The sequence below is a fragment of the Embiotoca jacksoni genome, unplaced genomic scaffold (genome assembly GCF_022577435.1).
Source record: "Embiotoca jacksoni isolate LCO1_2020_lvr unplaced genomic scaffold, fEmbJac1.0.p SCAF_86, whole genome shotgun sequence".
NCBI lineage: Eukaryota > Metazoa > Chordata > Actinopteri > Embiotocidae > Embiotoca > Embiotoca jacksoni.
This window is the reverse complement of record NW_027185443.1, coordinates 834,555-849,929: the sequence shown is the minus strand read 5'-3', so window position 1 is coordinate 849,929 and position 15,375 is coordinate 834,555. Positions and strand designations below refer to the sequence as shown.

The following is a 15,375-nucleotide window of genomic DNA, read 5'->3' as shown; positions in this document are numbered from 1 at the left end:
AGACCACCAGACTGAATAAACCACACCGTGTGATTACTTTTCCTCGTAGAAAAAAACAAAAATCACTTTTGTTTCAACTCACTGATGCACTTTCCGATCGGTCAGAACTCTACTGTTGTTTTGGCACGCTTTTATTTTTCAGAATAGTTTTTTGATGATGATGTATTTTTGGCTTGTGTGTTTTTTGTCCAAATAAAGAGATTCTTGAGATCACAGAGCCGACTTCACCTCTGATTTTGTACTTAGAAATAAAATTTTAAGATTTATTTGTGTTGGATTTTTTTTTTGGCAGATTCAACAACAAAAAAATCAGAAGTCCTTTAAATCACAAATCCTTCATCTAAGATCGTACCTGTCGGGAAAAAGCTTGTTGTGGTTAAATAAACAGTCTTTTTATTTATTTTTTTACTTACCTGTTGTCAGATTTACTCACCAGAAGGAATCCACGAGGCGTCGGCTCTTAAAAAAACAAACAAAAACTGGAAATGCTTTTGCAACAAGAGCTGAAACCAATAATCGTTTTCTCGGTTATTTAATAATATTTTTGGTCCGTTAAATGTTAGAAAATAGTGATTAAAAAAACTAACAATTTTCAGAGGTCAGAGTAATATCCAGTAAGCATAATGAAACATATTTATTTACAAGTCTAACTTTGCATTGAACTTTACATTCCCAGTTGTCAGAAAATCTAAATTTAAATCTCCAGTGTTAATGTGAGATTTTGTCAGTAGGCTTAAAAAAATTTAAATAAAAAAATCTGCATCATTTTAAGCATATTTAGAATATTTTCACTGCTTTACTTTGCTATCAGACAGAGTTTTCCGACATTATAACGTTTTCTTCAAAGCCGCCAGACTCCATTGACAAAATCAGGAATTTAACCTCGTTGCACACGGGAGTTGCTGATCGATAAGTTGCTTTGTTTTTATCGCTGCGGTGTTTTAGCAGGCTAAAACACAAATAATATGACAATCTTAGTCAGAAAAGGGCCATTTTACAGCAAAGTAAAGCCATGAAAATATTCAAAATGTAGCGTACACTTTCACTGACGTTGAATTTTTTTTATTTTTTAGGTGTTTGTTTTTTTAACTTTTTTTTACCGACTCAGTCCAGAGCAGTTCATAGCTACGTTTCCGCTACAGCTGCATGCTTCTCCTCCTCCATCCAAACCTCCATCTACTGCAGGTAAATACATCAACTACGGATCAGTACCTCAATCTAACCTCGCTTAACAAAATGTAAACTATCCTTTTATGAGACCGTCAGGGCCGGTTGGGAAGACAGCAGGTTCAGTTTGTTCTCCTGCTGCTCGTCAGCAGACTCCTTCACCCGAAGTTTCTTAATCCGAGCTCGGCGCTTTCCTTCTGATAAAAAGAGACTTCGTTGTTCTGGAGTCTCGTATAAAAGTCTTAAAAAGGTCTGAATCATCTTTATTTCTATGATTAAACGACGCCGTATTTCAGGGATAAAATCTAGTTTCTTCTTGACTTTTTCAGGACTCTTCATGTCTTTTGTGTTAAAGAAATAAATTTAAAAAATTAAAAAAAAAAAAAAAATCACCATTAATTACTACTAAGGGGCAGATGGAGAAGATTTCTCTGTTCCCACAGGAAGTTTATCAAACAGAGGCCGCTAACACTCGGCGGTTTCCAGGAGGAGCCATCGACCCAACTGAAACCCAAAAACGTTGAACATCCGTGTGTCACTTCGGGTTTGAAAAAACACTCCAGAAATAAAAAAAAAAAAAAGACGAGTGAGCCTCCTCCATCAGCTCTCCAGGACGGGCAGGAACGGCAGGTCGGTGCTGCCCAGGTACGTCCTCCCTCGGTGCTGGAAGACGTCGCTGATGGCCCACGTCAGGCGGCCGTCCGGGTCGTGAAGCGTTCCCACGATCTGGCCGTCCGGCCCGAGCTCCAGGACGAGAGCGTAGCGCGGCAGCATGACGTTGTACCAGCTGAGAGGAACCACCTGCAAGCACAAAGACGTCAGGTGACTTACGTACACGTATAACCTAAATATCAGCTCGTCAGCGTATCTTTAAGTTATTCACGGGAAGAAAAAAAACGCCTTAAATTTAAATTTTAATCATTTATTTTCGAACAAAAATCCAATGAACACTCATTTTTCCCAAAAGCAAAATTCAAGTACAGAAAGTACTTGGAACCAGTCTGAATATTAGATCGATCGCTTCTTTTATTATTATTAAAATGATCAATTTTAAGCTCCTTTAAGATTACAGCTAAATTGAGATTTATTAACTAAAGAACAACGCCACACAGGAAGGTTCAGGCTGCTTCCTAAATATGAGAGTTTTCTGCTTTTCTTTGTCTGAAAGTATCTGAAGTAAATCTGTTATCTTCAGGTTTTGGACTGTTAGCTGACAAAATAAGCAATCAGACGTCTTTGGGGTCCTTCATTACTCTTTATAGATGAAACCATTAATCATTAAATCAACAAAAGCATCACCGGATTAATAATTGTTAGTTGGAGCCCTAATATTTACTGTATAATAGAAATTTCAGGTGTTTTATGATGCAAAAGTAAAACAAATAAAAATAAAAATGGATAAAAATACTTGAAAGCAGGACTTTTACTTGCAGAGGAGTATTTTTACTGTGTGGTATTTGTACTTTTACTTCAGGGAAGGATCTGAAAACTTCTTCCACATGTTTGGAGTTTGTTTACATCAGAAACAGATGAAAATATTTCTGGACCTGCACTTGAAGAAATTCTGCGTGTGACAAAGCAGACCATTCAAGTGAAAGAGAGTGTGTGTGTGTGTGTGTAAGAGGGTCCTGCCCCATGTCCTGTCAGATTTCACACCATCTGGTCTCAGAGCCGTCGGGAACAAAGCTTCTTCTCCACTGACCGACTCCATATAAATAACAGCGAGCAAATGCATCATGGGAAAAAAAAAAAAAAAAAGGACAAAGCTGGACTGCTCCTCTGCGGGATATTTAAATGTTTTGGTTCTCGTTTTCTTTTGTTGCCGTTTGTTCAAAAAAGTCATTCATAGTTCAGAAAATAATGAACTAATTTCAAATTTCCACCTCGATATTTACAGTGTTTTCACCTGTTTGCTAAGAAACAGCAGCTCCAGCTACTTGTTCTGTAGATCGGAGCCTTTTATGAAGCTTATTTATTCAACTGAAACCATCCGAAGTACTTTTTGTTAGTTTGTATTAGTTTAAGCTGCAGCATAAAAAAAAAAAAGGCCAGTAATCGTCCATCTGATCCGATCCATCAAATATTTAATAAAAGAACACGAGCGAGGTGGAAAAACACCGACCTTGGCCAGGAAGCGTTTGAGCGCCGGGTACGGAGCGATCGCGTCCAGGAAGGGAGGCACGAGCTTCCGAAAGCGAGGCGTTGTTATGCCAACCAAGAACGTCCCGCGGTCGCCGAGGCGGATGTTGTCGGGGTAACCGATCATGTTGTCCAGGGTGACTTCCTTGGTGCCGGCCTTCGGGCCCTTCAGCCAAAATCTGGGAGAAGACAGACAGTCAAGTAATTATGCTCTCTGTGTGTGTGTGTGTGTGTACTTGTATTACCCATGAAGTGGGAACATTAACGTGTTTACAGTCAACGTGGGGACTCGACTTCTTTTGGGGACAAAATCAACGTAATTATCAAACTTAAAAAGGTGAAGACTTGATTTAAGTTTAAATTAACTTAAATGTCCTCAGAAGTGATTAAATAAAACCGTGTGTGTGTGTGTTTTGAGGCCAAAAATCAAAGTGTGAAGACTCGATTTAAGTTTAAGAGTGTAATCCAAAAAACATCCAAAAAACATGCACCTCAGGTCAGGTTACCTGGCGCCGCGCTAGTGGCAGCCTGTTGCAGCAGCTCCCCCCTGAGAGCCCCCCTGCTGTAGCCAAGAAATTTCCCCTCGGGGATTAATAAAGTGAAATAAAAAAAATAAAAAAAATGTCCTCAGAAGTGATTAAATAAAAGTGTATCCATGTTTTTCTGCACTTATGAGGACCAAAAAAAAACAAAAAAAAAACAAAAACAAAAACTAAAAAATATATATATATATATATATATATATATATATTTATGAGGACAATTACGTTGTGAGGAGGGTGAGCGGCTGGAGAACGCATTATGTCAACGATAGTCCTCAGAAAGACAGAGAGAGAGAGTGTGTGTGTGTGTGTGTGTGTGTGTGTGTGTGTGTGTGTGTGTGTGTGTGTGTGTGTGTACCTCAGTATGCGTCCGATGCTGGTTTCGGCCAGCAGCAGGAAGTCCTCGTCGGGCGACAGGACGATGCCGTTGGGCATGTAGAGCGAGTCCAGCAGCACCGACACGCTTCCTGTCCGAGGGTCGTAGGAGAGGAGACGGCCGAGGCTGTTCAGCTCGATCACCTGAAACATCCAACGGATCGATCAGCCTCGTTTGCGCAACTTCCTGTTCAACGAAGCGCCGCACAGATTTGATCAGTCGTTGAGCTCCTCGTAGTTTAGTCAGCGTCAGCGTTCAACGCGCATTTGTGTCTTTGTTTTTTTGAGACTCCCCTGAAGTGGCTCGATTCATGAGTGTAATTTTTTTTTTCAACTGGGAACCAATGAGACGTCGGCGTCCTTTTTCAGCCAATCACATGACTGTAGATTTGAGTGATTTTTGGCAAATTTATTTTGATACAACAATAAATATTTTCGGGTTCATCGAAAACAATTATTTTTGTGAAGCGAGTCATTTATAAATGAATGCAGAAATATATTTTTGAATCTGTCTGTGTGCTTTCATTGATTTTTTTTTTTTTTTTACACTGATGTGACTCCATATAAATCCTCCAAACACTGAAAACCACTCAAAGTTTCATATTTTACCGACTTCCTGGTCATTTTTTCCGGAGCGTCGGCTTCACATGTCAGCAGGCGTTTGTTTACATGCGTCAACCAGGAATTTAAGATTTCATATTTAAAAATCAGTTCTGCTAAAAACCTGCGTGCGATTAATGAGACTTTCGAGATGCATCTTTGAGACTCGGCAGCACTGAATGGACTCTCTCTGTTTTTGGCAGACCGGTTCTGTTTTTCGGTGGACGGGTGAGAAGAACCAGGCTGAGTGTCCTCCTGTGTGTGTTTTGGAGGCCGGTGGTTGCCAAGCAACTGAATAAAATAAAAAAAAACAACTCAATGAAACCTGCTTGTATCAGCTTTCCTCTGCAGGATTAAGTGTGAAAAGACCAAACAGCTGCTATTTAACTTCCCATCAACCTTCGTTTCCACTCTTTCAGACGCTTCCTGGTGTTTTTTGTTTGTTTTTTTCACAGCTGATTAACAATCCGCTCGCGTGTCTTTTCTTTCACCTCCAGTTTGACGTGTCTTCGTCCCCACCGACTGGACGAGTCGGTGAAATAAATGATCCCGGTTCGTGAGGAGATCTCGAGGCCGTTCAGGAAGGCGAAGGGAACGCCGTCGGCGCCTGACGGGACCAAAGGAAAAGAAAAAAAAAAAGGAGTCGTTAGATATTAGCAAATTAGATCGAACTTTTCGGCTTTGTCCACCACAACAAGCACACTGTTACCCTCCGAGTTCGCCAGCAGCAAAGTCTTCTCTCCGGTTTCGGGGTCGACGCTGTGCAGCCCGAGGTACGAGTCGGCGACGATCAGCTGACCGGCGCGGTCCAGACGAACGCCGTGAGGACGACCGCACACGGGCTCGTAGTCCGTGCTGCTGCCTGCACACACACACACACACACACACACACACAAGAGCATTTTATAAGCTTTTTGTTTTAGCTCAAAGACGCTGATCTGCGAACAGAAGAAGAAGAAACAGACGAATTAAAAATACGAACCACATTCAGGGAGATTCTGTCCCATCTGTGTGATGAAGGTGAGGCTGTCGTCAGGACCGATCCTCCACAGCTTCCCGTCCACGGTCCCCGTGTACACATTACCTGAAACACACACACACACACATATAGTTTTATTCATTATTATTATTATAAATTACAGATTTATTACTAATGTGCAGAAAACAATATCACATATCAATATAACAATGTCCACTCACCGTCCTCATCAGCAGTGAAGGATTCTGGTCCGCGTAGTTTCCCGGCGAACAGCCGGCGGCCCCCCTGCAGACGGGTGTTGACGGCCAGCGGCCCCTCGAGGGCCGGTGGAGGCCCCTTCAGCCTGAGGACACAGGGAACAGTTACACAGAGGTACATTTATCTATATATATATATACATATATATATATATATCTTATCTATTATTCCCTTTTGGTGAACATGAATTTTAAATTATTTATCATGTTTTTACAGTCTGTGACTGATAAACGGTGTAAATTTGGACATTTTTCAGTTGTTTGGTGGTAGAAAAAAATAAAATAAAAACCTGTCTCCACTTACACATGCGGTTTGGGGTCGATGGGAGACGGCAGCAGGTAAACTCCAACGGTCGCAGCCAGCAGCGCCACAAGCAGCGATCTCCTCCCCAACCTGAGCGGAGAGGAAACACAACTCTGAAAACTTCACACACACGAAGACACAGTGAAGAACCTCTCTGTTGACCTCAGAGCGGATTATATATATAAAAAAAAAATGTAATACATGTAATATAAATTCAAGACTCCTTTAAATAAATAAACTGAAATCCTTAACTTTGCATTGGTGGATGCAGGAGGGTTTGTTTTTTTCCCACAACAAAACTGTGAAGGCAGAATTTATTTGCAATCCAAATATTATTATTCTCAGTTCATTTTTTTTTTTTTTACTCACCAACTTCATTTTTGATTGCGGTGCCATAATATTTGCATAATAAAGACAAAAAAAAACCTGCAGTTGAAAAGGCAGCAGTGTGTCGTGTCAAACTTTGACTTTGCATAATGTGTTTGAGCAGGAACAGACTGTGAACAAAGCTGCTTCCATTTCCTTTAAATGTAGGAAAGGAAAAACTCTAGACACCGATTCTTCCTGTCTGAAGTTTAAAATAAATGTGACGTCCAAATCAGCCAGAAGTTCCAACATGACATTTAGTCGCTTTGCATTAAGGAGAGATCCCGAGGCTGAGGGAGGAAGTTGCGCAACCAAAATCCATTAATTTGGAGTTGTTTATGCTTTACGGAGATTTTAATGAAGCTAAATAGTGGTTCCACCAATCAAAACTAACTTTACAACCGTGCATCGTTAAATTAAAAAGACATTAAATGTCTATTACGTAACTTGTTTACTTTGTGTTTCTTGTTCAGAGTTGCAAAAGAGCGTTTATCAGCTCCGTTTTAGTGGAGTAATGACACATCTGGTGTCTCGGAGTTGAAGAAGGACACGTGCTGCCTGCTGGTGTTAAGAGTTGGAGAACATAAGCAGTAAAAATAAATATTAACCGATATTAATGATTCCCCAGTGGGGAAGCACATAATAATGAGTAGTTTATCAGCTGAACAAGGCGACCACTGTGAAACCAAGGCAAGCTGACAAAGCAGCTGATCAATTCATATTTAATTTATTTGATTTACAGACTTATATATATATATATACATAAAACACTCTTTCCACAAAAATATTTTTCAATGCACCCAAAAATATCTCATGTATATATAAATCTCCTAAAACGGCTTCAATTAATACTTAAATACCGCTTTACGTTTGTGAATGTTTTGGTTTACATTCATTGATGTTGACACTGATTTCACTCCATAGGTCATTGGTATCTTTTAATATTTAAAACAAAACTTAATTTATTATATAAATGGATGTTTTTCTTCAACATTTTTGTACAATAATAAGTATTTTTGGGGTGATATCTCTTTGTGTGCGTTCATTGATAGCGACACTAATCTGACTCCATACACACCTGGCACCTTGCAAAAAAAACCCAAAAAAAAACCTCTATTCAAATATCCACACGCTTTATTCTCTCTTTGAGCCCGCATTTATTCTAATCTATAACATATATATATTTTACAGAGTCTTAGATAATGAAGGTTTGGATGTGAGGTAACATTTCACCTTTAACCAGTTTCTTAACGACCCTTCAGCTGTGTGTTCACAGGAGCAACAGCTGGATCATTAAACGCCATAAAAAAAAAAAAAACTGCTTAAATATGAATATTATTAAAGCCGAAAACTAGTTTGACTCATTGAGGCTCCGAAAAAGAGTTTTGAATTGTTTTCCCGACCTCTCCTGCTTTCACGATAAACCAAGTGTTTTTAAACCGGCAGATTTGTTGACGCAGTTTGGCGACGCATGGGGAGCTCCCACACTTCGGGCTGCTGCGCGCGTTTAAAAACCACCACGGAAGAAGTGAAAGTTGTATTTTTTTTTTTTTTTTGCGTGACCTGAAATGAAACAAAGCGTCAAACTTACATGGTTCAGTTGCGAGAGCGCGTCTCTTCCTCCTGCTGGATCAAATAGCTCGAGTTCAATGGGTGTCAGCTTGAGGAGAAGCGCGCCCGTCAAGACAAACAGAGTCGAAAAGTACATCCGGTGTGGACCTTCAGAATAAAAGCTGTGCTGAGGGCAAGGTCTGCACTTTAGTAAGATTTTGAGATAAAGACAATAACTTAACATTTCGGACCTAATGTCTTCCTTATAGCCTAATAATGATTCATAATTAACATAAATATGTCAACAAAAAAAGGCAAATATTAAGAATTTTATCACTATAAATCTATTATAGTCTGTACATCCAATCAATAAATTCTTATTTAAAAGGAAGTTGTAAATATTTATTTTTATTCTTTTTTTGTTTGTTTATTAATGTTATTATTAAATCATTTATTCCCTGTAACTAAGATTTGTTTCTACTTTTATTTTTTTAAAGCTGCTAATTTGTTGGATTTTCCTTTGTGTCTTTTACTTACATGGTAAGAGTTAAAGCTCTTGAGGTAAATGCATCTTATTATTATCTAACAGTCACAAAAACCTGTTGGTCAAAACTTCTTCCACAAACATGGGACAGTGTCACGATTATGATTAAGCTTTTTACTTTGAAAGCGTTGTTGGCTTCCGGTATGGATTTGTTTCAGGCTCACTCCTGCAGCTTTACGGATGGTAAAGTTGAGTGTTTGGCTTGTGAGACAGCAGGAAAAGGAGGGGGACTCCCACTTCTCTGTGAGGTTATTCGAGTTGGGGTCAAACAGAGGACACGAGGAGGAGGAGCTGCATCCGCTCCAAACCTGCAGTTCAGCCAAAACACTGACACATGAAGCTGAACAGCAAAAACACAACAAAGACCTGACAGATATACAAAAATAAAAAAATAAAAATAGTAAAGATAAGGGGGCTCTACAGCTTAAACCACTTCAAATTTTTTTCCAAGACTTCGAAGTGTTTTAAAGCTTTAACAGCGAAAACTGACAGTTTAAGATGGAAATTCAGTCAAATAAATCTTAATATACAGTTTATTTTTGTTTGATTATTTCATGTTTTGATCAATTTGTGAAAAAAAAAAAAAAAAAAAAAGCTTCCCGATTGTGTCTTCAAACACCATAGTTTGTTTAACAAAAGTTTAAAACTCAAATACGTTGAGTTTACGATGACGTAAAACAAAAATAAAACATCAAGTATTCGAAAATATGAGCCGGTGAAGTTTTGGGCATTTGGGAGCTTATTATGGTCTGCGATGAAAAACGAAACACACAACGCTGGATTTTTGTTTCAATGTCACCTTTTAATAGATGAAGGCCGCCTTGCGTGAGGAAAGGCCACGTTTGGTAACGATTCAACGAGAAATCCAAGAGATACCTACAAAAATAAACCTGCCTCCGGTAACCGTTCAGTCTTTAGTCTCTCTTCCACGTTTGTTTTCTGTCTGTCAAACTTTAGAAAAGGCACAGCTGTGGGGGGGAGGGGGGGGGGTTAGCGATATTTATCCTTAAATTTCACGCTGCAGCTCGGGTCGGGTTCTTTCAGCCTCGAGTGTAAAACGACAGTCAACCTTTTGTTTTTCAGCTCACGTGCTTAAAAAGGAAGTCGTCATGTGAGATAAACAACAACAACAACAACAAAACAGCATCATTGGAAAATAACATCAGTCGGTGGCGGAAGAGCGACACGCGGATCTTTTGGCATTTAAGATGGATTTTCAAAATAAATGTTTTTGTTTTTTTTAAAGTGCAATTTTTTTTTAGCACTTTCAATAGTTTGAACTGCCGATGAAGATCGTGTGAATCGACTGAAAGCTCCAGAAACTTTTTCGGGAGTTTTTTTTTTTCTCAAACTGCAGTTTACGAGGTCAGAAAAGTAGTTTTTGTTTTTCTTAAACCACAACAAAGTAAATAAATGCTTTTATGGTATAATTCAAACTGTCATTTTGACACCATTTAATGCTAAAATGTATAATTTAAATTCAGCAACCAGGGGGCTCAAAAATTAAATCAGGCCGATCTTGTTACTAAGATGAAACTAAATATGTAAAAGTAAATCAAAACTGTATTTTATTTGTGTTCAGCAAATTTGACCCCCCCCCAAAAAAATGAAAAATTGCATCATCTATTGACTGAAAGCTCCAGAATATGTCTTGGAGGACTTAAAAAAAAAAAAAAAAAAAAAAAGGAAATATTCAGATTTGAGATGCATAAAATACAAATTTAAGATTTTGGTTAAGAAAGTTTGGTAAATCACTCCAGACAGTTTTTCAGTCAGTTGGCTGATTTCCTTAAAATCAGACAACAAAATTCAGCAAAACAGAATAATAAATCATATTGTGGGAAGTGTTAAAGTTACACAGTTGAGCTAGTTTCACGAAAAATAAGTTTAAATGGTGTAAAATGACCGTTATCGGACGCTAGTTAAGATTGAACAGCACTAAAACAAATCTCTGATTACACGTCAGCTCTTCATACATCATCACTTCTTGCCCAAAACCTTCCTCTTAATAGATAAATCGAACAACGAGCCTGATTTACAATCACGAGCAGATCCAACAGCGTTTTTTGAAAAAAAAAAAAAAAAACAACAAAAAAAAAACACAGTTTGTTTTCATCTCGTCACCAAAAACCATTTTTCTAAATGTTGATTTCATATACAACAACGCATGCTTTAACGTTGAACAGTCCCGGCGTGTGCACAGCCGAGCATGTATCCGAAACAATCAAACGTTTCACAAAATTCTACGGAAGCCCGCTGAGACCAAAAAAAAACAAAAATATAAAAAAAATAAAATGACCTTAACTTCTGTCACACTGTATTTCCATTTGTTAAAACAGAAAAACAACATAATTATGAGCGGACCTTAACGAATAAGATTATAGAGTATTAGATGTTAAAGTACAGAGATTGATGGCGGCGCAGATCAAAGAGGAGAAAAAGAAAAATTTAAAACCCGTCTTCCCTGAATTTAAAAGTTAAAGTGCCCAAAATAAAATTTTATACTATTAGTCTGGTATGATGAGTTTTAACAGCTACAGTTGTTTATAAGATACACAAAACAACAACAACAACAACAACATGGCTTTATGATTCATTAACTGTTTCCATGCAGACTTCCGTATCACGTTCAATTATAATATAATGTATGGAAGCAACAAAGGGGCAATATTATTTGAATAAGTGACTTTAAAAGCAAGTGGATATATATATATATATATACATATATATATATATATTTTAAAAACTCAGTAGTTAATCTCATGTTAATTACAATTTGAGCAACTTGTTTTTTTTTGTTTTTTTTTAATCCCCAAAAAAATATTTGAACAACTGAACAGAAAATTCAGTTTTCTGAATTTGTAAACTCTTAAATAAAAAAACTGTAAATTGCCAACTGGAATTCAAACACAAATTCAGATAGACGGACCTGAGGTTTAAATATTTTATGCTATAAATCCATTTCAATTTCAAACTTTAGTACTTTTACGATTGCATTTCCATAAAGTTTGACAACTTGTGAGAGATAGATTTGAACCAAAACAATGAAAAAATAAAAGAAGAAAAGGCCACGACATCATTTGTAAGTCTCTAATATGGATTGTGCTCCAAAAACACAGAATACTACATTTCCCATGATGCAACACCACTAAAACGCTCTCTTCTTCCAATGTCCAGAGTTTCTGAAACGACCAGGAGATCAGAGCATCCCATAAATGTCATAGTTTGGTATTCAGCGCTTTGTGAGATTCAAACTCTGCAGGTCTTTTGTTGCTTCCATATAAATTAACCCAGTGTTCGATAGTAGAATATAAACCAGGGTTAAAACCCCTTTAAATAAATCTCTAAACTACAGAATAAACTGTATGTTTTTTTTCCCTCCAGTGGGAGAGAAGCCTCTAATATATATATTTTTTTGCTCCAGGCAACACCACGAAAAAAATATCTTTGGTTATAACAACAACAACAACAAAATTAAAATAAATCTATAAGGTAATCGATGCACGTTTGACACAGAAATGAGAGAATAGTTGCGGTATTTGACCACTAGATGGCGACGCAGTCTTCCACACGTCAGTTTGACTTCGTTCAGCGTCCTGCAGCTCAAACAACAAACATTACATGAATTTCTATGAATCTGATTTGTTGTTTTCTTTGTCCGAGTGATTGTGTTTGTCTGTTGTTTCCACAGTTGCAGCTACATCATTAAAGAGCCTTTCATGAACCACAACTGCACAAAATCCTGTTAACTCTTGTACCTTCTTTTTTGCACTTGCTGATGCGTATCTTTAATTTTCTTTTAGGGGGTAGGGGGGGCCTTTCCATTCTTTACTCTCTCCCTGCATCTCTTTCTGTAATATCTCCCCCTCTCATTAATCCACAAACCAAAAGAACAAATCCGAGTTGTTGAGGAGGTCATATTTAAAATGAACGCCTGACGACAGACACACTAAAAGACAATGCAGCCATTTGTCCTCCCCTGTTTTCTCTGCAGCTATCAGCACTTACAGACCTCCGTTTTCTCTCAGTTGTGGATGACAGGAGTTTTTATAAATGCAAAAAAAACAAAAACGAACACGCAGTTAATCACAGCGACTTGCGGTCGGGAGGAAAACCCCGTCATTGTCCTCAAGGCCACGGTCACGCTGCTTCTCACAGTCTTTTCAAAAACACAACATTACCTTCCCCACTCTGGTTGGTTTTTTTTTGTTTGTTTTGTTTTGTTTTTGTCCTTCCTTCCTACATCTAAATGTTTCTTTTCTACTTCCTCTAAATCGTTCAGTCAACTTCCAGAAACCATTAAAAAGCTCACTGCTCCCTCCGCTGACCAGCACGAGGTCAAAGGTCAGGGGAGAGCAGGGGGGGAGGAGGAGGAGGAGGTCTCCACTACTCGAATCACATCAGTCACTTCATCGCTTCATCGAAACTCTGCTGGTGGCGTGAAAAATGCAAAACAAAAGGCTTTAAATCCCACCAGTTTCTTCATCATCATCATTGTCATCGTCACTCTGCACGACAATCGATCAACGCTTTTTACAGACACCAACCAAAGCTAAGCTGCTTCCTGCCCTCACAAGCGTCCATGCGAGACTCTATTCTTTCTATTCTGTTCTACTCGTCTTTGATTACGTGTCGGTACCGACAGTCGGAAAAGTTTACGCGTCCAGTTGCGTTAAACCTCGATTTCAACTCTTTTTTAATTCTCCGTATCTTCGCATTCAACGAGATTCAGATCACGCCGATTTTTCTGGAGTCTCAAATGTGCCAACATTTTCAAAAAGAAGCCAAAGCTAAAAAAAAAATCATACGTTAAAATAAAAAGTAAATAAAGTTTATAAAACTCATTTAAATTTTTTATTCTAGTTTTTATGGATAAAACGAGGTATCATCAAGAAAATGATGATAATCAGATCCAAAGTGATTCGACACATTTTTTTGCTTTGAAGACGACGGACGGAGAAATTATTAATTAAAAGTTTCTTTTATTTCTAGAAAATTAAATCATTGTTTTTTTACTCAATTTATTTTTAAAAAGCGTTGAATTTAGATTTTTGTTATGAAATTCACTGATGTGTCTGATCATTTCATTTAAAGTGTAAATATTACAGTAGTGGACAAACAGCTTGTGAGATTGAATATAAAAAAAAGCTAAATATATTAATGAATGGAACAAAACATAAAAAAGTTTAACATTATTATTGACTGATAAATATAAAGATCCTCTTTGATTAAACAGCGCAAATGGTGCAAATGTAATTAATCCATTTCTTCCTGTTTTTGTAAAATTCCTCTGAAGTTCCTTTTTATGTTGTTAAAATATATAAAAATGTATGCAAAAAATATGATAAGCATATACATTTTGATTATTATTAATCATAAAAAAATAAAATAAAATGCATCTTTTGTTTGGCACACTTGAGACTCCATACACATCCATGCATGTTTCTTCCTGCTTTCTCTCTTCAGAAATATTTCTCAACTTTCCAGCTAATTCCAACAAAACGCGTCAATAATCAATACTTCCAGGTTGCTCTCTAATTTGAAGCCGATAAACTTCATATTTACTTATTGTCTGCGTATATTTACATACATCTAGCATAAGTCCGGATGAACTATTCTCTGTGTCTGTGTCAACAACCGGATTGTTGCTCCGCCTCTGTAAAAAATAAACAAAAATAAGAATTTTGTTTTTAAAAAGAAGGAAAAAAAAAACAAAAAAACAATAAAAAGCTTCACCCATATAAATTAAGAAAAAAAAAATATGTACAGACCTTTGAAACAAACAAATTAAATAAAACTAACTCAACATATGGCCTTGAGTTCTTTCACGAGTTTAAAGGATAAAAAATACAAAATAAAAAAAAAGGTGGAGAAACAGAGGAAACTAATAAAATGCATAAATTATGTGACAGCAGGACAGAGTGAGAGAAGAAGAAGAAGAAGAGAGGGATGGACGGAGAACAGCGGAGAGGATGAATGAATGAATGAATGAATGAATATGGCACAGGTGAGTGAATCTTTGGTGTTTGCAGGCAGACGAAGCGGTTTGAAGTCCGAGCTGAATCAAACTCCGGCAGCATCGATCCAAAACTTTGTCCATTCGTCCTTTTATTCGTCCTTCGCTTGCCGTCTCTCGGCTTTAAAAAAATCATCCCTCCATCCCTCCATCCGTCCGTGTCGTCCCTTCTTCCAGGCGCTGGATCCTCTCTTCTCATTCTGCGTTTGCATCCCTCCCTCCGTCAAACATGTTCACCCACTTCTTCTCCTCTTGAGGAGATTTAAAAAAAAAAAAAAAAAAAAAAAAAAAAAAAAATTTAAATAAAGGAATAAAAGATAAATCCTCCTCCGTGCCTCTAGGGGGCAGTAGTCCTGTTTCGTGGAGGGTTGAATCCTCTTAAGACGGCCCCCGGACCTCCCGCAGCGCCTCCTCCAGTCTCTGCCGGTAGGAGTCGTAGCGGCGAAGCACCGCCTCCTTCTGCTCCTCTTCCTCCTTGTCGAGGATCCGCAGGAAGTTACGCAGCTCGGGGATGGAGAAGGCGTCCCACTGCGGA

The 15,375-nt window shown here is 38.0% G+C and overlaps 2 protein-coding genes across 2 annotated transcripts in view; both read right to left on the bottom strand.

Annotated features, from left to right (window-relative positions):
- Positions 1-516: 516 nt before the first annotated feature.
- LOC138192440 (adipocyte plasma membrane-associated protein) lies at positions 517-8,580 on the bottom strand. Its single transcript, XM_069139829.1, has 9 exons — positions 8,321-8,580; positions 6,364-6,453; positions 6,024-6,145; positions 5,806-5,907; positions 5,533-5,685; positions 5,315-5,430; positions 4,207-4,367; positions 3,290-3,485; positions 517-1,968 (listed from the first exon to the last, which is right to left on the bottom strand). Coding segments are annotated over exons 1-9 (1,143 nt in total). The 5' UTR covers positions 8,323-8,580; the 3' UTR covers positions 517-1,767.
- Positions 8,581-9,605: 1,025 nt separating this feature from the next.
- rassf3 (Ras association domain family member 3) overlaps positions 9,606-15,375 on the bottom strand; it is a 56,972-nt gene continuing 51,202 nt past the window's right edge. Inside the window, exon 7 of the mRNA XM_069139847.1 lies at positions 9,606-15,368. Within this exon, the coding sequence (XP_068995948.1) occupies positions 15,219-15,368 (150 nt within the window). The 3' untranslated portion in view covers positions 9,606-15,218. The remainder of the gene's footprint in view (positions 15,369-15,375) is intronic.